This window comes from Procambarus clarkii, chromosome 32 (genome assembly GCF_040958095.1).
Source record: "Procambarus clarkii isolate CNS0578487 chromosome 32, FALCON_Pclarkii_2.0, whole genome shotgun sequence".
In the NCBI taxonomy this organism is placed as follows: Eukaryota; Metazoa; Arthropoda; class Malacostraca; order Decapoda; family Cambaridae; genus Procambarus; species Procambarus clarkii.
The window spans coordinates 28,976,436-28,999,529 of NC_091181.1; the positions used below are offsets into that span (position 1 = coordinate 28,976,436).

General features: G+C 38.8%; 1 protein-coding gene across 2 annotated transcripts; it reads right to left on the reverse strand.

Moving 5' to 3' along the window:
* Positions 1-1,562: 1,562 nt before the first annotated feature.
* Positions 1,563-20,250, reverse strand: LOC123759322 (ATP-dependent RNA helicase Ddx1-like). 2 transcript variants are annotated; one of them, XM_069335060.1, is made up of 9 exons: positions 18,788-20,250; positions 17,840-17,877; positions 17,290-17,542; positions 16,740-16,862; positions 14,124-14,310; positions 13,266-13,406; positions 10,644-10,807; positions 9,298-9,396; positions 1,563-1,662 (listed from the first exon to the last, which is right to left on the reverse strand). In XM_069335060.1, exons 3-7 carry the CDS (start codon positions 17,410-17,412, stop codon positions 10,713-10,715), a joined length of 669 nt encoding a protein of 222 aa, XP_069191161.1. In that variant the 5' UTR covers positions 17,413-17,542; positions 17,840-17,877; positions 18,788-20,250; the 3' UTR covers positions 1,563-1,662; positions 9,298-9,396; positions 10,644-10,712. The 2 variants fall into 2 exon arrangements, with proteins under 2 accessions (XP_069191161.1, XP_069191162.1); XM_069335061.1 differs by having other exon boundaries at positions 19,088-19,457.
* Positions 20,251-23,094: the final 2,844 nt, after the last annotated feature.

Genomic DNA, 23,094 nt, shown 5'->3' on the forward strand with positions numbered 1-23,094 from the left:
GAGGAACGTGGAAAGCTTCCTGAATTGGCACATGGTATGCCTCCCTTTCAAACCAGCAGCTGGCACAAATGTTCCAGCTAACATCAGAATAGTGGATGTAGCCCACACTAAAATGTAAGTGGAAAATACTTGCAGATCTACAGTAAGTAGTGTTGTGTACATTGGAATTAGAGGGTAGAAGTTAATTGCTAAAAACCTATTAAATATTAGGGTATGGAAGTCTAAGCTTAGGCTAGTGGGTACCATATCTGCAAGTTTAGTCCTTTCAGGAATGTATTGAATAGAATGGTATGTTGAAATTGTAATGTGGGGCATTAGATCTTAAACAGCATAGTTGAGGGTGTTTTATTAATAAAATGTTAATGAAATATAAATCTTGTTTAGTTAACATTAAATGTTTGTTAAATAAGCTTTAATCTATAACACTGTTAAGGGTAATCATGAGTCAAATAGTTAATGGCAGGAAAGGTTTTGTTCTAAGTGATGGTATTTTTCCCTTGAAAGTAAAAAAAATATTCAATGTTTACTTTAGCTTGGTTTTAAATATATATAATTTTCCAGAATGTGGTTTGGAAAGTCCCAGTCCCTCTGTCAGTTGCTTCAACAGAATCAGGTGAGTTGTAGTAAAGGTTAATCTGAATAGATTTGCATAAAAGTAAAAAAATAGTAATAACTTAAACAATATAGCATTGGCTAAAGATAAATGTAAATTGCCATTGAAGTGCAGTTGTGGATAGTTTCTCAAATGACATTTATTTAACTTGGCAAATTGATGCCATATATATTTATATATCTAAATTAGATCTTTACTACTGCTACTAGAATATGTAGGAAAGGTAAATTCCTTAAAGAAATTTTTTACATCTGAATTTGTAAACTACTGAATGCTAATTTGAAAAGTAAAGCAAGATTGGCTTTAAATCTGAAAATAATTTGTTGAAATATTTTTCAGGTGAAAGTGATTGTGATGCATGGACTGGCTTGGAGTGAGTCTCCTTTACTCTGCAAAAGGAAATCTACAAAAGTGGGTGAATTTGAATTTGATGTTTTAGCTATATCAATGACCTAATCTTAATTCTCTTATCTAGTCCATTTATAGGTGTGTAACCATGTCCTACTGTTACAACCCACAGGGGATGATGCAGCTTGTACTGATCCTACCCCATTTCATAAAAGGGGACCAGGCAGTCCTGCAGATTTCCCTGGCTTGGCTTTTTCAGAGCTTTGCTCTACTACCCATCTAATAGATGGACTAGATTTGCATAGGTTTAGGGACCCTTAACAATGGTTACATTGTTAATTCTCACAGGGCTTGTTTGCTGAATGGGTGGATGCATCTAAAACTTTAGTGCCTGGCATGCATTGTACAGTGCTTTCAGTAAAGCATATGTACAATGTGTTGATGGATGGCACTAAAGTGGTGGATGTAATGCACCCATTCAGGGAACAAGCTCTGCACTAAAATCAGAGGAAGGGATAGGCCTTGCTGAGCCTATCTTAAAAGATAGGCTGTTAGGATTTTTTGGGCTTATTATTAGGCATTGGTGATAATAAAAGTAGTGTCCCTGTTTAATGTTTATTTTTCTTTTACAGGTGATTGTCTCTTGAGTTGTCTTGGCCTTTTGGATCTTCTGTTCATCTAGGAGCATCTGTCTCTACAACCTGAAACGGTAATAAATATTAGATGTATTAAATACTATGTAAAACTTATTAAATAAAACAATTTTAATGAAACTACTTTATATACCTTATCCTGAAATTATGCTGGAAATTGTTTACTACTATTGATGCAATGTTTAAACATCTGAAATTTTTTTACTTTGAAAATAAATACTTGGTAAAATTTACACCTATTTGTAACTTGTTACATAAGTGCATGCAATATGCATTGAAAAGATGTAAAAGTGGACTACCTATTCAATTTACATAAACTAACAAATATTGCCTATTAGTCTGAAATATTAAAGTGGAAGAAACTTTAGTCAATATTTTAGTTTTCATATTTGAAAGTAAATTTAAAGCTATGCAACACCTAAGCTTTGTACAAATTGATTAAATTAACTAAAGATCATTGTTAAATTTACAAAACATTAGAAAAGTGACACTGAAGCATCTATACAACATGGTTTTCACAGTCTTTGGTAACTTAAATTTAATCAAAGCTCTTAAATGATTTGTCTGCCAAATTTCAGATATTCTGAAATATTTTACCTAGATTAAAACCATCATTGTTTGAAAGGGCAAAACAGATTACTGTCAATTAGTTTGACCTAACATCTGCAAGGTCCTGAAGGAATGGAATTTTTTTTGTAAAACTGTTTGCTAAAAACAAACCATGCCTAATGAACCTGCATTTTTTTTTTTTTTAAATGGTAATTGCAACATTACCAAAGGCCATTGGCTATTAAAACAAAGTACCAAATGAAAGACCAAGAAGCAACAAACAGGTACATGGTAGAAAGGACAAAAGAATGGTTACGAGGACCCTTTCATTTGTTAAAGAAATGACTGGGGAAAAATGCTGTCATACCACAAGGGGTCTTAACCCTTGTCATATACATCACTGACATTAATCTAAATATTAACAACCACAAAAATTGCTGATAACATGTTATTATATTTTTTTTTTTTTTTATAATATTGAGGCCTTAATGCAGATCTCTACAAATAGTAACAAGACTGGCAATTTCTTAATATAAAACAAAAAAAATCCAAGACCTTGCACGTGAGCCAGAACAATTCATATCACAACTACCACATTAAAATGAAACAACAATGAAGGTAAGGTAATTACCAAAAGAAGGCACCAAACCGGGAAGGCCATGTAGCACCATCAAAGTGCGAAATAATCAGAGGGCGCTAAATATCACCAAGAATGCCAATACGAGAAAAACGCATAAGGCGAACGATATCAAAAGTATCCGATTCACCTAGAATTCTATCGAGGGACAAGTGACTGCGAGGGACGGTCGGAAAGCAAGACACACGCTCGTCCTGGAAGTCGGGACATTCAACAAGGATATGCACAACTGTAAGAGGGACAACGCAATTCGGACAATAAGGAGCAGGGCGGCGCTCCATAAGTGACCGTGGGTTAAGCGGGTATGACCAACCCACAGCCGTGCCAAAGCAGTGTCCCACCGCCGGTTACGGTGGTAGGAGGAAGGCCACGGGGACACACTAAGTTTGAGAGTACGCAGCTTGTTACCAACCACAGAGGACCAACAACCCTGCCAACGGGGAAGAATGAATAACAGGATAAAAGTCGGAATAAGGAATACCTTTACGGCAGATGGGACAAGAACGGATAGCTTCCTTAGCGGCAGCATCCGCACGCTCATTAAAACACCAATATGGCTGGGAACCCAGCAAAACTCTACTGATTTAAATTTACTAGAAATAAGAAACAGCCAATGTTGAATCTCAATGACCACCGGATGGACAGGATTAAAGGACCCTAGAGCCATGAGGGCACTACGAGAATCAACTACAACCACAAAGGAGAAATGAGAATGAGAAAGCCAGAGACAAAGAGCATAGAGAATAGCATAAAGTTCTGCCGTAAAGACGCTACCCTCCGAAGGGAGGCGACACATGTAAGTACGGTCAGGAAAAACAACAGAGTAGCCCACACCATCCGCAGACTTAGACCCATCAGGGAAGATGGAAATAGAGTGGGAGTGCGAAGAAAAGTGCTCAAGGAAGAGGCTTTTCAGAATTGTAGGAGGGGTAAAGGCTTTAGTAATACAAGTCAAGGACGTACAAAACCTCGGGAAGGGGGACTCTCCACGGAGGTAATGAAGGAACAATACGAGGAGAAACATTAGAAATATGAACAGAAAGAGAATCCTGTAAGCGAGATAACTGGACAGAAAGTGGGAGACAATGAAGAGGAACAGGAACCACAGGAGGAGAAAAAGTCAATGCACGACAGAGGCGAGAGGAAGGATGTTGGAAGGACCGCGCAAGATAGCGAAGACAGTAGCGATCACGGCAGTCCTGAAGAGAGAGAAAGCCAGTGTCAACATACAAACTAAGGGTGGGAGTCGAACGAAAGGCACCAGAGCCGAGACGCAACCCAGTATGGTGCAAAGCATCAAGACGGCGAAGAGTAGAAGGAGAAGCAGAAGAGTATGCAGGGCAACCATAATCGAGTTTAGACAGGACGAGAGAGGAGTGCAAATAGAGGAGCGTGCGCCTATCCGCTCCCCAAGAAGTATGGGACAAAACCTTAAGGAGGTTAAGGGCCTTAGAGCATTCAACTCGGAGGCAAGAGATATGGGCTGACCAAGACAAACGAGTGTCAAAGACTAACCCCAAAAGCTTCGCGGAATCCCTGTACACAATGAGATGACCATAAAGCAACAACAATGAAGTAAAGGTCCTTTCAGTAAGAATCTATCATTCACTGAAAGTTGCTGCAGTTAAAAATAAAAGAAAATACAAGTCCCTAGAAATAAACAAGCAACCTTTTTGACTAAGGAAAGGAAGGTAGTTATTCTACTGTATAAATCTAAGTATTCACTTAGATAACTGTATCCAAGCATAGAGGTTCCCCCCCCCTTCCCTCTCAGAAAAACATCTACTTTCGAAAAAGTTTAACATTGGCCAACAAAAATGATTCCAGAACTAAATTGCCTAATACCAGGAACAACTGAGAGCCATGACAAACACTGCAACCCTCTCCTACCCCCAAGTCTTATGCTATTTATGATCCAAGGTAATTTGACATACTATACTGTACTTCCTACAGACGAGTCTAGTGAGAGGGTGATCTCCTGGCGATTAAATTGAAGCACGATACAGGTGTCAACGAACATCAGTCAGCCCACTTGTCAGCACAGTGGATAACTAATGACATCATAATCTGCAGTGTTGTATGCCTCCCTGTGGCCATTTAAATCAATAAAACACAGGGTTGTGGCAATGTTTACAGCATAAGGCAAGGTATAGAGGAATCCTGGAATGCCATGTAATGTGTAGTCCTTTAATGTGCTTTAGGCAACCAAATTGAATAACAACATTTCTGGTGTTCGCCTATATAATCCGAGTTTCTCATTCGGTATAATGTTTTAAACCTAAATAGGAATTCACTTTAAAGGTCAATTTATTTGGAAAGTGCTAACCAGATTCCAAATTACTGAGCTCTGAAAGTACAGTACTACAAGGCAACTTTAACCGAATGAGTGTTTGCCTATCCATACCCCCATGAGGTATGTGACAACACTGAATAAAGAAAGGGTCTTTGAGCATTCACCGTGCAGGTATTTGACATGACCAATATAGCCAAGTGTTAAAGATCATTCTAAGCAGTTCTGCACAATCCATATACTATCAATTAATATAATTGTACAATGGTGCTTGGTGGATGATATTTCCTATTAAAACTCATTGGACAACTGTTTGTATTAGACATTTTAAACCTACTAATGGTAGCCCTAGATATCGCACTACAGTATTAATTACAAGATGAACAATGTAAAATCAATACCACAACAGCAAAGGATGACGGCTTTTCAACAACCGACAAACACACAGGTCTAACACCAGCCATCCCGATAGAGGACGTCCCAAGCATGTACACCCCACAACTTTACATCACCTTTGCTACCTCACGCGAGCACGCAACAGCATGAGGATGCCATACTCCCAAACCAACTCCATGCACTTTGAGGCTTTAACAACTCAACATTTAAAAAGTTTATTTAAAAAATCAAACACCTGAATTTTTCCCTAATTAAATTTACTAGGGAAATGCACACCAAGCCATGAAACTTACAATGAAGATGAACAAACTACACACAACTGTCACCAAACTTCCACATACCACCCCCCCCTCTCACTCCTGCCCTCCCTCCTTAGGTGCTCTGATTGGCTGAGCACCTGAGCCACCACCACTCACCTCTTGTTGTGAGAGCCTAAAGCATGTTTGGTTGCACTTTAAAAGTTCCCGAGTGTACTCGCCTAATTGTGAGTACCGCCTGCCCGGTTCACCATTTTGTTTTTCAATCTACCTCAATTTACCCCTTTACAGTCAAATATTATGCAAAATTCTGTTTAAGACTTGTCCCTTCTTAACTTAAATAACTGCTTTGGCCATCTGCAATCTTTTTAGGTGGGTAACAATGACTCTTGAGGCCAGAGAGGACTTATCAGACGGCGATCATAACAATACGGTACACACACAAAATCACAACCTGATATACACCAAGCAGAAAATCCACTGGAGCTGTGAGGCGACGTAAACCCTTGCCCAAGGCATTGGCAGCTGCATACTCTACCACAGTATATTACTGACTTTGTAAAAGTCTTACAACCGGATTTCCCCATAAATCACAGCAAGTTTTGAGGCCACTCCTTGAGTCAACGTCTTACGTAAGACGTACAAGCACTCGGGTGAAGGCTGAAGCAGTTCAACACCATACACCCCAACTTCAAATACACAGTTGAGAGGCGGGACCAAAACGTGATTTTCTGTGTGTGCCTGAAGTTGGGGCATATGGTCTTGCTTCACCCTTCACTTTACCCTTCACCGGCGTACTTCAGGGGTTTTATTTAATACTTGGACTGGCTTCAGTAGGGCCTCCAGACTTTCTGTGGCTTCACAAGTGTCACGTGAATCCCCTGCATAGCAGTGGAACTGCCTTTTCCCTTCACCTTCAATGCCTCTGCACTGGAAGTATACATCTACACCAGCCCAGAAGAGTCATCAGTCCTGCCACCTCTCCATACCCCCCAGGGCCTGGCACGGCCTGGTACGGCTCAGAGGCAAGCCGGGCGTCACTGCTAACTGGCAGTTTGTCCCCACAAACAAGCAGTTAGCCGCCTTCAACTGACAGTGGTACAGCTCAACACAAAGGCACCGCCAGCCACAACGAGCAGTTTGCTAGTTGACCAGATGTCCACCTCGTGTTGACACTGGATGAGTCATCACCGCCGGACTATATAAAGAGCGCTGCCTCCCTGGAGAGGCAATGTCTCCCTTAGTGCTCTAGGATCACCTTCGTGTCTCTAACCTGTCGTCCGCTTCCAGCCAACGTCGTGTGACTGATGCCATGGTGGTATGGTAGCTGTCTTCAGAACACCAGTATATCTTCATACTTTTATTCATTGCTTATAGTTTATTTTTTGCATTTAAGGTCATACTAACTTGTTCACCTTTGCATTACATGATAGTCAAGTATTGTCATGTGTTATTTTTGTTCATTACTATTTCAGTAAATTGTTTAATTATTTATTTGATAATTTTCATTTGTTTCCACCTGCAACTTACTGCAAGGCCAATAGCAGCATTTCTTTCATTTATGTGAGGGAGAGCCATACCATCTTGGTTCAGTATAGCTGTGATACCATAACCCGTCACACAAGATATCCAGTTGTAAGACTTTTACCATCAGTGGTGGTAGAGTATGCAACTGGCAATGCCTTTGTTACAGGTTCGTTTCATCTCACAGCCCCAGTGGATTTTCTCACACATTTGAATACATGAAACAACTTTATTTGATACATTCCAAACCAAAGTACTGTACAGTACAGTACTTATCAAACCATCAAATGTGTGGGATAATCATAGTGCGCTAAATATCACTAACGTCGCCAATACAAGAACAAAAACGCATACGGCGAACAATATCAAAGGTATTGAATTTACCAAGAATTTTATCGAGGGACAATTGACAGTGAGGGATGGTCGGGAAGCAAGACACGTAAGTCCTGGAAGTCAGGACATGTAGAGACAACGGTTTGGACAATAAGAAGCAGGGCAGCGCTCCATTAAGTGCCCGTGAGTTAAACGTGTATGACCAATATACAACCTCGCCAGAGCCGTTTCCCACCACCGGTTACGGTGGTAGGAGGAAGGCCACGGGAACACACTACTCTTAAGAGCACGCAGTTTGTTACCAGTAACAGAAGACCAACAACCCTGACAACGGGCAAGAATGGGGAAATGAATAACTGGGTAAAAGTCATAATAAGGAATACCTTTACGGGAGATGGGACAGGTGCGGATAGCTTCCTTAGCGGCAGTGTCCGCACGCTCATTTAAGAACACACCAATATGGGTGGGAATCCAGCGAAATTCCACTGTCTTAAATCTACTGGAGATAAGAAACAGCCAATGTTGAATTTCAACTACCAAAGGATGGACTGGATTAAAGGATTCTAGAGCCATGAGGGCACTTCAAGTGTCAACTACAAACACAGAGGAGGATTGACAGCGAGAAAAGAGTTGATGAAGAGCATAGAGAATAGCATAAAGTTCTGCCATGAAGATGCTAGTCTCCGGAGGCAGGAGACACAAAGGTGCAGTCAGGAAAAACAACAGAGTAGCCTACACCGTCTGCAGACTTAAGACCCATTGGTGAAGACGGAAATAGAGTGGAAGTGTGAAGAAAAGTGTTCAAGGAAAAGGTGATTTAGAACTGTAGGAGGGGTAAAAGTTTTAGTCATGTGGGTCAAGGCTTACAGAATTTAGGAACGGGGACCCCTCCATAGGGGCAAAGACGGAATGACACGAGGGGAAATATTGGTAACACAAACTGAAACAGCATTTTGTAAGAGAGACAACCGTACAGAAAGAGATAGGTGGTGAAGGGGAACAGGAACCACAGGATGGGTAAAGGTCAAGGCATGACATAAGCAAGAGTGAGGGTGCTGTAAGGACCGTGCAAGGTGGAGAAGACAGTAGCGATCATGGCGATCCTGTAGAAACAGGACGCCAGTTTCAACATACAGGCTTAGGGTAGGTGTCGAAGGAAAGGTACCAGAGCTGAGCCGTAACCCAGTATGATGCAGTGTGTCCAGATGGTGAAGGGTAGAAGGAGAAGCAGACGAGTAAACAGGGCCATAATCGAGTTTAGACAGAACGAGAGAGGAATGTAAAGAGAGGAGCAGTGTCGATTAGCTCCCCAAGAAGTATGGGACATGACCTAAAGTTAGTTAAGGGCCTTAGAGCATTCAACTCGGACGTAAAAAATATGGGGCGACAAAGACAAACGAGTGTCAAAGATTAGCCCTAAAAGCTTTAGCAGATTCTTTGTACAAAAGGGGATGACCCCTGTTACCTAACAGTAAATAGGTATCTGGGAGTTAGCTGTTACAGGCTGCTTCCTAGGGGGGTGCGTGTGTGGGAGAAAAAAAATTTAGTAGTTAACCACTGAACTGCTCTGTCTCCAAATAACACCCTGGTACACAAGAAATAAATTCTTTCCAACAAATTTTTTTCTCTTCTTATATTGTTAAAATGCAGAGTCTGATCACGGGGAAACTAAACAAAAAATATTGTATGTGACTTACTTTAGCTGCGATGGAGCTGGGAAGTTGAGCAAATTATGGGCGCTGAGCGTTGGAGCGATGGGGGTCTGTCGGCCCCGCCACCCCGTGCGACGGCAGTTGCTGCGAATAAAATGTTGCGCAATTATTTTGAAGTTTCTCATTCATTTCTTCTTTTTTTTTGCTGTAATATTATTTAAAAGTGTGTAATTTGTGGAATTTATATAATTCAAAGTATAGAACATCGCTATGCTCAAAATTATGGGCCTCATATATGCGACATATTCTACAATCAAACAGTGTTTTTGCTGTTATTACACTATATACACACATTGTATATACCCATCTACGTATGTATTCACCATAACGATCCACTATGTTGGTATGGTGAGCCCAAAAAACATGAGTGAGCTGCCACACCCTGCCAGTCCTCCCTCCCTCCTCCAACACATTACTCGCCAACATTCCTCCTCCCAAAATACTGTTATTGTGTTTATTACACTATTTACACACGTTATGTATAAGTATGTACATGTTTTATTCATGTACATACGTACATACTTGCCATCTCCTCACCTCTCTCTCTTGCCTACTTAATGCTCTTGCTTCCCTCATCTCATCACAATCGACTTTATAATGGTCCAGGACGGATCGAAATGTCGTCGTCTATTCAATTTCCAGTGTGTGGTTTGGTCAACAATGAAATCTTCATGCAAGATCTTATAAAGAAAACCCCTAGAACGAGTTTTGCAGATACGACAGAGTTTAAGGCGAGGAGGGGATGGTTTGAGAAATTTTGAAAAAAGACGTGGTATTCATAGTGTTGTGAGGCATGGTGAGGGTGCCAGCTCATACAAAGTAGGAGCTGAAAGATTTGTTCGTGATTTTAAAGATTTTATAGATACTGTATTGATGGATATATTCCACAACAAGTGTTTAATTGTGAGGAGACATGGCTATTCTGGAAAAAATTGCCGAAGAGGACATACATTACCCAAGAGGAGACGTCACTGCCCGGACACAAGCTAACTTGGGCTAACTTGTGTCAGGATAGGCTAACTCTTGTGCTGTGTGGCGATTTGAAAATTAAACCCTTTCTCGTGTATCATTCCAAAAATCCAAGAGTTTTAACAAATATATAACGTGCAGAAAAACTGTGATGCAGAGTAGTTTGCCCTGCCATCAAAAAATATCTGCAAGAGAAAAGTTTGACACTAAAGGGCCTGCTTCTCGACAATGCTCCTGCTCATCCTCCAGACTTGGAGGATGCATTGTTGGGGCCACTTTTTTTTTTTTTAGGGATATTCCTGCATGGGCCCTAAGTTTCTGGCTAATGAACCAATGACATGAAGGAGGAGTTTTCAACCTACCTTGTGTTAGGTGTGCAGGGGTCAATAGGCTGAACATAATGTCAGGAGCAAAGGGGGGCGTTTGCCTCTTCAAACACAATTGCGACCATCTTCATCTCTTCGAACTATCCTAAATGCTCTCTTCACCTGTCTGACCAAATTGGGTGTCCAGACCACCTTTGAATCTGAAATTGTAAAATTAATAGTGATTTCAGAATATTCAGTCCATTTATACTAACAAAATTATATACAGTATACTGTAATTGAAATTTTCCAGAATGATAAAGGCAATTTAGTTCTTTAAAAGGTCTTCATGCAAATGCCTTGGTTTCTAACAAATGATGGCCTCTGAAATGCTATCACCTGCTAACTCCTTGTTGTGTATCCAAATTAATAAAAACTTTTTAACATCCTCAAGTGTTTGTGTTCTTTGTTTCGGGATTGTTGATATGCCTTTTGCCACTTTAATGCTCATAATGTCCTTTTTCTTAGCAAGTATAGTGCATATTGTTGACATAGATTTGTTGTACTGCCTAGCTAGTTCAACAACCTGTGCACCATTTTGATGTTTATGAATGCTCTCTTGTTTTTCCTCTATGGTCATTCTCACATGTGTTTTCTTGGCTTGAACCTTACCACTGGCTTTCTTGGGACTCATGGCAAGATATATCATAACAAATTTTATGTTCAAATAGCCAAAAATCCCAAAACAAATGTGATGCTTTACAAAGAATTTAGGCGCGATACTTACTAGGCAGGAGACACTGGTAAACTGAGGTGCGATCACCATGCCACCACGCGCTAGGTCAGCCCATACGTATATCAACAAACTCCTTTCCCGAGGCAAAGTTTGTAACCCGATTCAAATTTTTCGAAGAAATTAGGCTCGTAACCCGAAAAGTTCATAAATATTCATTCGTAAGCCGAGGTGTCACTATATATAACTAAAAAATTAAACTCAGGATTACTTTCAACCCCCACCCCTTTTGCTCTACTCCATCGCCACCTACCTTCACCCCCCTCTATGATGTACTCTTCCATAGACACCTACCTTTGCCCCCCTCCTCCCCTCTACTCCTCCATCATCACCTACCTTCACACCCCCTCCCTTCTCCTCTTCCATCGTCACCTTCCTTTCACCCTCTTCTATGATGTACTCTTCCATAGACACCTATGTTCACTGCATATAATGCTCCCCTCTACTCCTCCATCGTCACCTACTTTCACCCCCCCCCTCTGCTCTACTCCTCCAGGGTCGCAGACAATTTCACGAGCGTGAGAACTACGAGTTCTCTAACCACTCTCACACTCCTACTCTCTCACCAGTGAGGGGGAGGGAAGGAGGGAGGAAATGAAGGAAGAAAGGTGGGGGAGAGAGAATAGGCAGGGGGGAGGATGGCCTAGATACATTTCTTCCATATACTGTAGATAGGTAGACTGAGGGAGAGCTGCTTGCCAAGAGCCCTATCAGACAGGCTTCCTATTCCTCAACCCTCCCTAATATGCCACATCCTGGTCAGGACAACTTGCTCGATTGTTATTCTTGGTGTGACTCGAGAACTGACCTCGAGGCGGGGCATGGGCATGGATTATCTCCCTGGGGCACGCACCTCCCTGCCCCAGCTCTCTCTCTATACTAGATGTACAATAGTACATTCTGCGTACATTCATTCTGAGCAATAATTCAGTAGTAGTTTGCAGTATATAAATAATAAAATAATATTAACAGCCCAATGCATCATTGCCCTTGAAAAACTATGGTAAAAGCATTCAAAATATGAATAAGATGTATTATGTTCAATGCGTGCTGTTACAACTTCATGTAAAATATGCAGGGCTAAGCTGAATTTGGATCACTGGTTACTAGATTACCACGCCCGGAAAGGGAGCCGATTGGCCGAGCAGACAGCACGCTGGACTTGTGATCCCGTGGTCCCGGGTTCAATCCCGGGCGCCGGCGAGAAACAATGGGCAGTGTTTCTTTCACCCTATGCCCCTGTTACCTAGCAGTAAAATAGGTACCTGGGTGTTAGTCAGCTATCACGGGCTGCTTCCTGGGGGTGGAGGCCTGGTCGAGGACCGGGCCGCGTGGACACTAAAAAGCCCCGAAATCATCTCCAAGATAACCTACCAGAACTGATTAGTGGATCATATTAGTGTATGTAGATATACTGTACATAGAATGTGTATGCAATGCGATAATAGCAAAAACCAGCACATTTTATTGTTCATAGAATATAATACTGTGTGTGTATATTAGTGATACAAATGTGTATTTATATTTTGCATGTTTTATTATAGAAATTTCTTAAGTTAAACACTGTTGCATAATATAGCTGCAAAATACCAGTGAATAAAATCAGTAACACTAAAATAATGTAAATGTATTTTTGGCAACTCATGTCACCCAGGGAACCTTTATGCCTGGTAATCTCATCCACCAATGTCTCCAAATTGTGCCCGAGATATTTCTTCTTTCGACCACAGCCAAAGTAAACTAAATGTTAATTATTATTTTTCAGTGATTATTTTAACATTAAAGAACTTTTTTTTTCACACCATGGAGTTGTTACTAGTATAAGTAACAGGCACACAGTGTAGGGGTTTAATCTATTTAAAGATTTACAAATTCAAGACACCTACCAATTTGATTAAAATAGCGCTCTAAATTGTCACAATCCAACTTAGTGCGGCAGAATATTAGTGCTTGATCCATTTTGTGTGTGTCAATAGCCTTAATGCAGTACTCTCCTTTCAGCAGCTTCACCGCCTCACTTAATGTCTCTGAAAGGAGAAAAAACAAAACAGCAATGAATGTAAAGAAATGCCTCTTTCCGGTAGATGTCCAGTGGCCCTCCTAAAGCTATCTCACCGAAATTGCTCCGTGCAAGTGGATCACACCAGTCACGGAATTTGTTTGGACATGATTCGATATTCAATAATGCTATATTCAGTAATGCTATACAGTATTCATAATCCTATATATTCATGATCATAATGTTAAATTCAAGCTATTATTAACTACTGGAAAATATTATCAAGTATTGCATTATTGGGAGAGTGAGTACTACATAATACTGTAATCTCAATGCTAGAAGGGTATGAGATTAGCGCTGCAATTGAGTGGTGAACCAGAGCACTAAAGTAGCAATCACCAATAGAACAACAGCAACAGAACTGAGTATGGAAGTTAGTTGAAGGCAGGGGCCAGGCCAACTGGTCGTGCCGATCGGTACTAATGCTTAAGTACAATCCAGCTTAAGTGAACCTCAAAAAATATTCATAGCTCATAATGTGAAGCAGCATATTACAAACCATTAAAATTGGCAAATGGTATCTAAATACATATCTGAACAAGCTAAATAAAAATTCTGGACACCAAACTGAAAAGCATAACAAATTAAAACATTAGAAGCACTTACACTTACAGTACTTTAAAAAACTAAGACACATTCTCAAATATTAACTGTAAAGCTTAGCCTTGCACTTTTATTTGCTTACCAGGTGTATTGTTCCCAGGTCGTACGCCATCCTTAACATGCACGCCATCAGTTTGCAGATGGCGATGAAGATTGCTCCAGCTACTATCCGTTCTGGGATCAATGGTTACGACAACATGGTGGACAGTCTCGGGCACAGCATCTTCCCCTTTAAGATCTACCCAAGTCGGGAAGTGCATCAAACGTTCCTATGTAAAGTTTTTCTATAGTAAAATTCACTGGTCTGAGCAAAATTATTTTAAGGTATTGAAATATCTGTACTCTATTTGGAATTCAGAGGCTCTAATATCAAGAAAATATTCTTGGTAAAATTATTATTTTTTTCTTCTTTTTACAAATTTTTTGTACATCTCTTATTTATAGACACTAAATTAAAAACCAAAATTAAAAAAATATTATACGATAAAAGTTTTGGCTTCAACATGTACACCCTTATTTAACAGACTAGTAGCTACCAATTCTTTCAAATAATCTGCTATAAGAACTGACATAACAATGATTAGCAATACAGTACATTATATTCATACTGTACCATTTACAGACAATTCTATTTTATCAGTTAATAATAACATTTAAATACAAAATATAGCAAGTACTGACCTTCTGTTCATTTTTTAAATGTAATCTGCTTTAAATACATTTTCCATCTCCTTAATACAATCAAGCAGAATTTCAACATTTTTCTACATATTTCTGGAATAAATAATTTAAATTGACTTAAATAATGCATTGCAAGTGCATTGTTAGGTGCAATGCACTTGCACCATCCACACACAGGATTCTTAAGTTCAGTGTCTAATATCAGACAAGCTTGCTCCACTACCACTATGTTCCACTTTCACGAGGTTGGAAGGCATCAACACCAAGAAAACATGGAGGCGTATACGAAGAGATAAAACTTGTTACACATATTACACAATAAATTAACCATACTTTTCACAAAACACAATCACAGAACATGAATGACCACACACACCAGTAAATCAATAGCAGCAATGATCCACAGTAGTGCTTAAGTAGGTATACAGAGCTCCTTGTGAGATGCCAATTACTGCAGAAAAACAACAACACAAACTTCCTCTTCACAGGAAGATGATGGGATGATATGCAACCCGTCCTCTTAAAAATAACGTCACTTTTCGCTCGTATACGCGCTATGGCCAAAAGTGGACGTAATTTGAAATGAAATTAACTCACAAAAGTGACGAACTGTCCTGTTTTCTGTTTGAGTCGTCCGGCTTACTCGGTAAGGTTAGAAGAGGAGACTTTCAATTAACGTTTTTAATAACGTTTTGAAACTTTATGAGAATTTCCTGCCCACCTAACCTACCAGAGGACCCTTAACTTACTGTTGTTGAAAAAAAAAAAGAAATCCCAAATTTTCATTTTTTTTTTTTCATTTTCATATAACTGTACGTCCACTTTCGGCCATACGGGCAAACGGCCAAAAGCGACATTTTTAAGAGGACAGGTTATGAAATGAGGGAAGAGAGGGAAGGAAGTAGCTGCACTGATGCCTTAAAGTCCTCAAGTGAAATCTGCATGGAAAATTGGTAATGATGCTGCTCCTCTGTGAAAGGTTCTCAAAATTAAGTTTCTATAGCTCTTAATGACAGCTTTAAAGCAGGTGGATGAAATGTAACATGCCAGAGTTTTGTCATCATCATCCTACAGGCTCACCATAGCCCGTGCTGCTTGGGACTTTTTGTTCCAAGTAGCGAATCTTGAACATCAACATCATCATCCATACTTGGGTGAAACATATGGAGTTGTAGCAGTGTGCGAGGGGGTGAGATATTGTGCAGCTGAAAGCTTTACTGTGGATAGTAGAAGACTTGAAAATGAGTAAACTGAAGCAAACTGTAGTAGAAAGGATGACGAGTGTGTGATGTAGGAAGTACAGTACTAGAATCTGTTGTTTAAATATTTGATGCGTGTAATTGGAAAAAAGTTTCATGCAAATAAGATTGAGCAAAGACAGAACTGAGGGAAGGAAATTGACTGGTGGAATGTAAACCGTGCCTATAGTAAAAGCAACATACTAAATATTGTACTATATTTACTATGATATTATCTTTTCTTCTATTTCTTTCAGGTAACACATTTTCCATCTATGATTAAACTACTATGATTAAAAACTATGATCAAGTGCCTTCCAACATGAATAGTAAAGCTTTAAACTACTGAATCTCTCACCTTCACCACTTCTGCAATTACATTCATAAAGTCTGATACACAAATTCCTAACATGCACTTATGATTCAATCTACAGTATTTCCACATTGAAAAAGAGAGCATTAAGTAACTTTGAAGTATTAAAGACACAATGTCATATTATATATATAAAATATGTATACCTAACCATTAATAAAATGTCACCCTTGTACAAAATATTCTTTATGGAAACTAATTGATACATTAGACAACATTCTTTCCACTCCATATATGCTTGGAACACACTAGTCATGCTATTCACTGTTAATTTTCACTTGATTATTATATAGTATACCATAATCTAAGATAATTCATAATCCTTAGTCTTAAGACATTGCACCGTTGAGAAGGCACAATTTTCCTTAGCAAACAAGTGTTACCAAATAAGGGTTCAGAAACTTACTGCCATGCGCTTCACTTCAAAGGAATGTAGGGTGGCAGAACAGACCACCATCTGGAGTCTCTTGCCTTCAGATGTGATTTTGGGTATGGAGTTGTAGATGTTATTGATGAGACGCTCATGCCCCTGCAATACCAGTACACTTGTATACAAGATAAAGTAATTACATGAAACAAAATATGGCAAGAAATTTAATGCAATAAATGAAAGTCAACAAAATACAGTAATGCATCAAGTTACCTTATAAATAAATCAGCTGTATATTTAAAGTCATTTAAGAAATATGACCAACCTTTCCAGGATGAAATCTATAAAAGTTGCCCAACTCTCAAGTGCCCATTTACTGATAGCCAAAGACGCACATTAAGGAAATGTGTAAATGTTCCACGAGTAGTTGACTTAATACAAGAAATCAGGTAGTCAAGAGTTCTTAGTTTTTTTTCTAATTCATAAGGCAAGCTGATGATACAGTACTTGAATTTATATCAGGTATTCCTACATATTTACTACCAAAATATAAAAAGTACTTTTCCTTAGATAAAATCAAACTTACCTGTTTAAGAAGTCCATCAGCCTCATCCAACACAAAGAATTTGCAAGACTGGAGAGAGTTGTCCTGTATTAATAAGATCTTCCAAGCGTCCTGGAGTACCACAAACAATATCCACACCTGCATTGAGTGCTGCTATTTGCTCCTTCACGGGTATACCACCAACAACAAGAAGGTCACGAACCACTGGATTATCTAGATGCTTACGAAACATTTGAACCTGTTTTAGAGTCTGTTCTGTGAGTTCTCTTGAAGGCTGTTAAATGATAAAAACTTTTGTTTGCATTAAAAAAAAATGGTCTGCTTTTGGAACTTGCCACTTCTATCTAAACTGTTTAACAATTCACATAGCACAACATACTACTTTTAGTTTGAATTTTCATATTGTATGTATCCAGGATTTAATGAACAGGTTAGTTTAAAAGCAACAGTGATGTAAAAATGAATCTGTACCGAACTGTATAGGTTATATTGTTAGACATCCATCCAGCAATCAATATAAACCAGATACTGGACAAGTAAATACAGACCAGTCACGTGTTACCATTCTTACCTCAATCCCAATTTACTTGTTCCAAGATCTAATGCTGCCTGAAAATATAAGTTGTTTTGGTTGTGAATATAAAAATTATTATTGCATAAAGGCAATTGATAAAATATAACATCTCCCAATGCAGGTGAAAATACAGTACAAACTACAGCAAGCCTTTGCTTCTTTAAGTTTTGAAACCATTAAATTCACCTAACATGAGGTAGGTACTTTTTTTTTTTTTTACTACAAATACGCAAGTAATGGTTTACTAAGCACAAATTAGTGTTTTAATTTGTTTTACCAACTTTCTGCATTAAATTCTCGCATAATTATCTTTTCCAAATGGTCTTCAATGCCTGTTCCTTCCACCCCCCCCCCCAAAAAAAATAAAAAAATATTTACTCACTTTCATTACCGTTTTGGAAACAATGGCCGTTTCCAGGATGGAGGTGTCAAACAGTTGGGTTTAACTTTACCAGTGTTCTCTTTGGCGAGTAACCATGTTTAATAAATGATATTCAATCAAGTCATTTTCTGATATGCAGAGTGCAGCTGCATTTCCCTCAACAATGGCTCGATTCGTCTGACTTCATCAAATATTTGTACATCATCATCAATGGATGTGCTAGTCGATGCATTCAAATATGGTGCCGACTTTCCTGGCAGTTGTGTTGATTTCAAGGATTGAATTTGTTAGTTAATATGGAGAGTTTGGGGCAAATGCTGCCTGGAAGTTTTGTATGGAGAGGCTTGCAGCTATTATAACAGTTTACAATCTTAAACTTGTTTTCATGAAATTTGCTTATGTAAAGCAAGGGCTTACTGTATTATTATTATTATCACATGAAGATGAAAATACATGTGAAAAATGCAATCTCTAGAACAAAAGGAGTTGTATACAGGTATAAGTAAATAAGGAAGATTATGATATGACTACTTGTGAAAACTTCACTACAAAATCATACCTACCATAGTACCACTTCTGAAGCAATTCTATGAATACCATTTTGAAAGATTAATGCAGAAAACTGGCCCTTAGGCTATGTTTTTGGGAAGATATGCACAAGATTTGATCCAAGAAGTCGCTAGAGAACTACACTGCCCCATTTCAATTTAAACTCGTTACACCATAGTATTGTGTAATATCAAGTTGACAGGTAATGGCATTAATAAGATATTGCAGCCCATTCACCTGTTTTAATAGTACTTATAGGAAGGATGAGGACGCTAATACATGTACATATGGGCCAATAGGCTTTCTGCAGTTACCTTCATTCTTATATACCGATGTACAACACAATTAGGAAGTAGAAATTGACGTGTTTTCTTCTTAATAACTTATTAAACCAAAGGTCTTTTTATGTCAGAAGAACGGTAGAAACTGGATCTATATATGAAAACTCTTTCAGGACAAAATTTAAAGTAAAACTAAAGATATTTGTAGTTGTATAAAAGTTGCATTTTTCATCGGTCGTAGAGCCGGAAATCCGCAATATTCATCTCAGAACAATGTTTATTTCACGCAGAATCGTTAATAAACGTAAGATTTTTATACGTCTTAAGAAAGATAGAAACATAAATTTACTTTAATCTAGTTTTACTTTAAATTGTGTCCTGAAAGAGTTTTCATATATAGATCCAGTTTCTGCCGTTCTTCTGACATAAAAAGATCTTTGGTTTAATAAGTTATTAAGATGTTTTCAACAATATTACTAGGGCGTTCACCGATTCCAACATGGGCGACCCTTTTGGAAACGCATGGAAACGCAACACTTGGGTTGACCCGATTGACAGACTGGTTATATTCCAACAGGGTCTGAGACATCTGTTCTGTGTCGAAGCTGTAGCGTCTTGGAAACAATTAGAACTGCCTACGCCGAGTGCTACATTCTTGACTGGAAAGTGTACTGTTCTATTCTCATATCGCTTCCTTACATTTGGTGACTACCCCTCACCTTTCTCTACTAGGATAGGAGGGAGCCGAGCGGACAGCACGCTGGACTTGAGATCCTGTGGTCCCGGGTTCGATCCCGGGCGCCGGTAAGAAACAATGGGCAGAGTTTCTTTCACCCTATGCCCCCTGTTACCTAGCAGTAAAATAGGTACCTGGGTGTTAGTCAGCTAGTTAGTTAGTCACGGGCTGCTTCCTGGGGGTGGGAGGCCTGTGGACCTAGATTCATTCTAGATCCAAACGAAACACAGTAGTGACTTCTATCGCCACGCAGGTGAACCAACAATATTTTGGCCAATCAGAGAGCAGCAACATTCTTCATATTGAAGATTTAGAGCTGGCTTATAGGAGCTCTACTGCCTCCTATTTACGTCGAATTTTCTTATAAAATTCGTATATTTCGAAGTAAAACAATGTTTTTTCAACTTCTACAGCCAGCACCGACATTGTAGTAAACAAATATGTTACATTTGTTGTTTACCTACGTAATTCTAAGAGATACTGTGTAGCTGTCCTTGTTGCTCGGAAGATGCGCTGACAATTATTGTATATATTTACTGAATTTACCCAAGGGCCACTAACTATCTAGTGACCTCGAAGAGGACAGAAAGCCGGCGGCTTGTTAAAGAGCCCGCCAATTGTCTTAATGATATTTTTTAGCTGGAATTTGGCATTTACGGCTTCAGCGGGTAGGCGGTTCCATAGGTTTATAGCCCTCTTGGTGGAAAAAAAACATCTGTTTTCAGTCCTACTTGAGAGAACATACTCTCCAACACTATATGTGATTGTCCTGTTATCAGTGACTTCATACCAAATGGTATGAGGTATTTTGAGCTCTGTAATTACTTCATACACTCAGGAATATTGGAAGATATTCTTGTGCTGCACCCAGATTTTGCCAGTGGAGGCTAATAGATCAGCATTAAGTATTTTGTTCTCTCCTAATTCCATGTATGACTGGCCATCCTGTGAGGTGAGGATGTTGGGTGAGCTTGTAGCTGGTTTTTGATCTACACTGTGGTCCTTTATACAGAATAGGGAAGCAGCACATTGCTGTGTATACCTAAACATGTTTAAAAATACATTGAGAGGAGTTTTGTAGAAACTGGTAAGAGTAATTATAATATAATGTTTCCATGATTCAGTGCTTACCTCTTGTGAAAATTGCTTAGAGTTGTTTAGTCAGAGTTGATTTGTTTTTTGTATTGAGGCTGGTATTTTCTAAATTGATTCCATGTACAGTATGTCTAACCATCCTGTGAGATGGGAGTATTAGATAAACTTATAGCTAGTTTTTTATCTACACTGTAATATTCCATATAGAATAGGGTAGCAGCACATTGCTGTGTATACCTAATCTTCTTAATAAAAAAAAATCAGTAATAAAGATTTTAAATTATAGTTTGTATTATTACAAATACAGGACTGTATTATCCTTATTAAATCATGTTGACCATGGATCATTAAGATCTCATGTTGATATGTAATACAAGTCATATTTCTTTTGAACTGCTAATCCATGCTAATCATTCATTAAATTGTGCATTATGTCTAAATTTTTCACTTCCTTGGATATACTGTACAGTACAAAAAGATAGGATAAAAATAAACCAGTAATATTTCTTTCATTATATTTTTCATTTAAATAACTGCATCAATATTTTTACAGCTGACAGGATTTGTTTTCCAATACAGGTGCATTATTTGTTAAAAAAAATTTGGTTTATTGTTACACACAATGGTGCTACATAGCCTTCCCAGCTTGGTGCCTTCTTTTAATACTTACTGATTAAAAAATAAATAATAAATACATTTTATTCAGGAAAAGTACATACAGTTGATTTACAAACATAATGTTGGATTTATAGGCAGAGCTAGTACATACAATACCTAAAGCCACTAATACTCATAGAATTTCGGGCAAGGTGTGGGGGGGGGAAAAAAAAACAGACTAAAACTTAATAGTAATCGGGATTAGGTATAAATTGTGTTGAAAGAAGGAATAAAAAATACAAAAAGGGGGTTAACATAGCATAAATCAGCAATTACACATGTTGGTGAACAGCGTTGTTTAAAAAATAGCAAGACATGGATTGACATTTAGGAGGCAAGTTAGGTTACATGGAGTTAATTAGGCAGTACTTGGTTTAACTCTTAAACTGGTTGAGAGAGGTACAGCCTTTGACATGATTCGGGAGGTCATTCCACATTCTGGGTCCCTTGATTTGTAGAGCACTTCTAGTTTGGTTACACACAGCCAAATTGAGTAACAGTTAGAGGTCTTGGACACAAATTTGTTCCATACTAAATGTAGAGGAATCAGCTGAGTATTCCTCAAATAAAATAAGTTGCCTCAGCTTATAACGTAAATAAAATAAGCATTTCTCAAATAAGTAGCTGCCTCACCTCACTGCCTTACTGCTACATAGCTTTCCCGGCATGGTGCCTTCTTTTGATAATTACTTGTTCCACACCCAAATTGTATAACAGGAAGAGGTCTTGGACCCCTACTTCTCTCTTTTTTAATAATCTATATAGTCATAATTATAGCTTTAAGTATTCAATGAATAAAGTGTGACATTTTTACCCTTTTCCTTACCTAACATCATTTGTGCAGCATATTTTTATTTTATGTCTCACCCAGATTTAATTTCAAAATAAAACCAAACTAAATAAATTAGAAATGGGTATGTATAGCTAAGGTACACCCTTACTACTAGGTGAACAGGGGCATTTGGTGATAGTAAATGATCCCATCAGGCAGGGCTCATCACCTCTCATATTTCATGTTCACCAGTGTTTATTTAATAACTACTGGTATAATATCTTGCTATTATAAAACTAATTCTACTATCATCAAACACACATTTACTTCAAGTTTCAAGCAGAGAATGCATATACAGTATAACTAACACGAAGGACTCCTCTCCACTAGATTCACCAGCTATAATATTTTGGTCATGTTCCAATATCATAAATCGATCCCAGTGTTATGTAGTAGAGAAAAAATGACTTGTATCCAGTTTACGTAAAGCTACGAGTGGTCGAAACCACACTCAAATCCCGGAATGAACTTACGAAGGTTTTTCCACTTAGGGTAGCTAATTGAATACGGACGTAGCCGCCACGAACGGCGCTAAGACGGAAAACGCTCTTAGCCAAGAGGAAAAACCTTCGTAAGTACCTTCCTGAATCCGGCCCCTGGTCTTCCAACATGGTCCAACTTTTTGGGGTTAGTCGCCCACCCCATGAGTCTGAGAAGGGACAAGAATAACAATTTGATATGAAATGAGTCTGACACTCCTTCACGAATGTGCCCCCATAC

Excerpts from the sequence above, each read along its gene's own strand:
- LOC123759322 (XM_069335060.1), bottom strand. The coding sequence starts at position 17,412 with ATGCAGGTGTGGATATTGTTTGTGGTACTCCAGGACGCTTGGAAGATC. Across the intron at positions 14,311-16,739 it reads TTGAAGTGAAGCGCATGGCA|GAACGTTTGATGCACTTCCC; the intron begins GTAAGTTTCTGA and ends AACTTTACATAG. Across the intron at positions 10,808-13,265 it reads GCGCTATTTTAATCAAATTG|ATTCAAAGGTGGTCTGGACA; the intron begins GTAGGTGTCTTG and ends TTACAATTTCAG.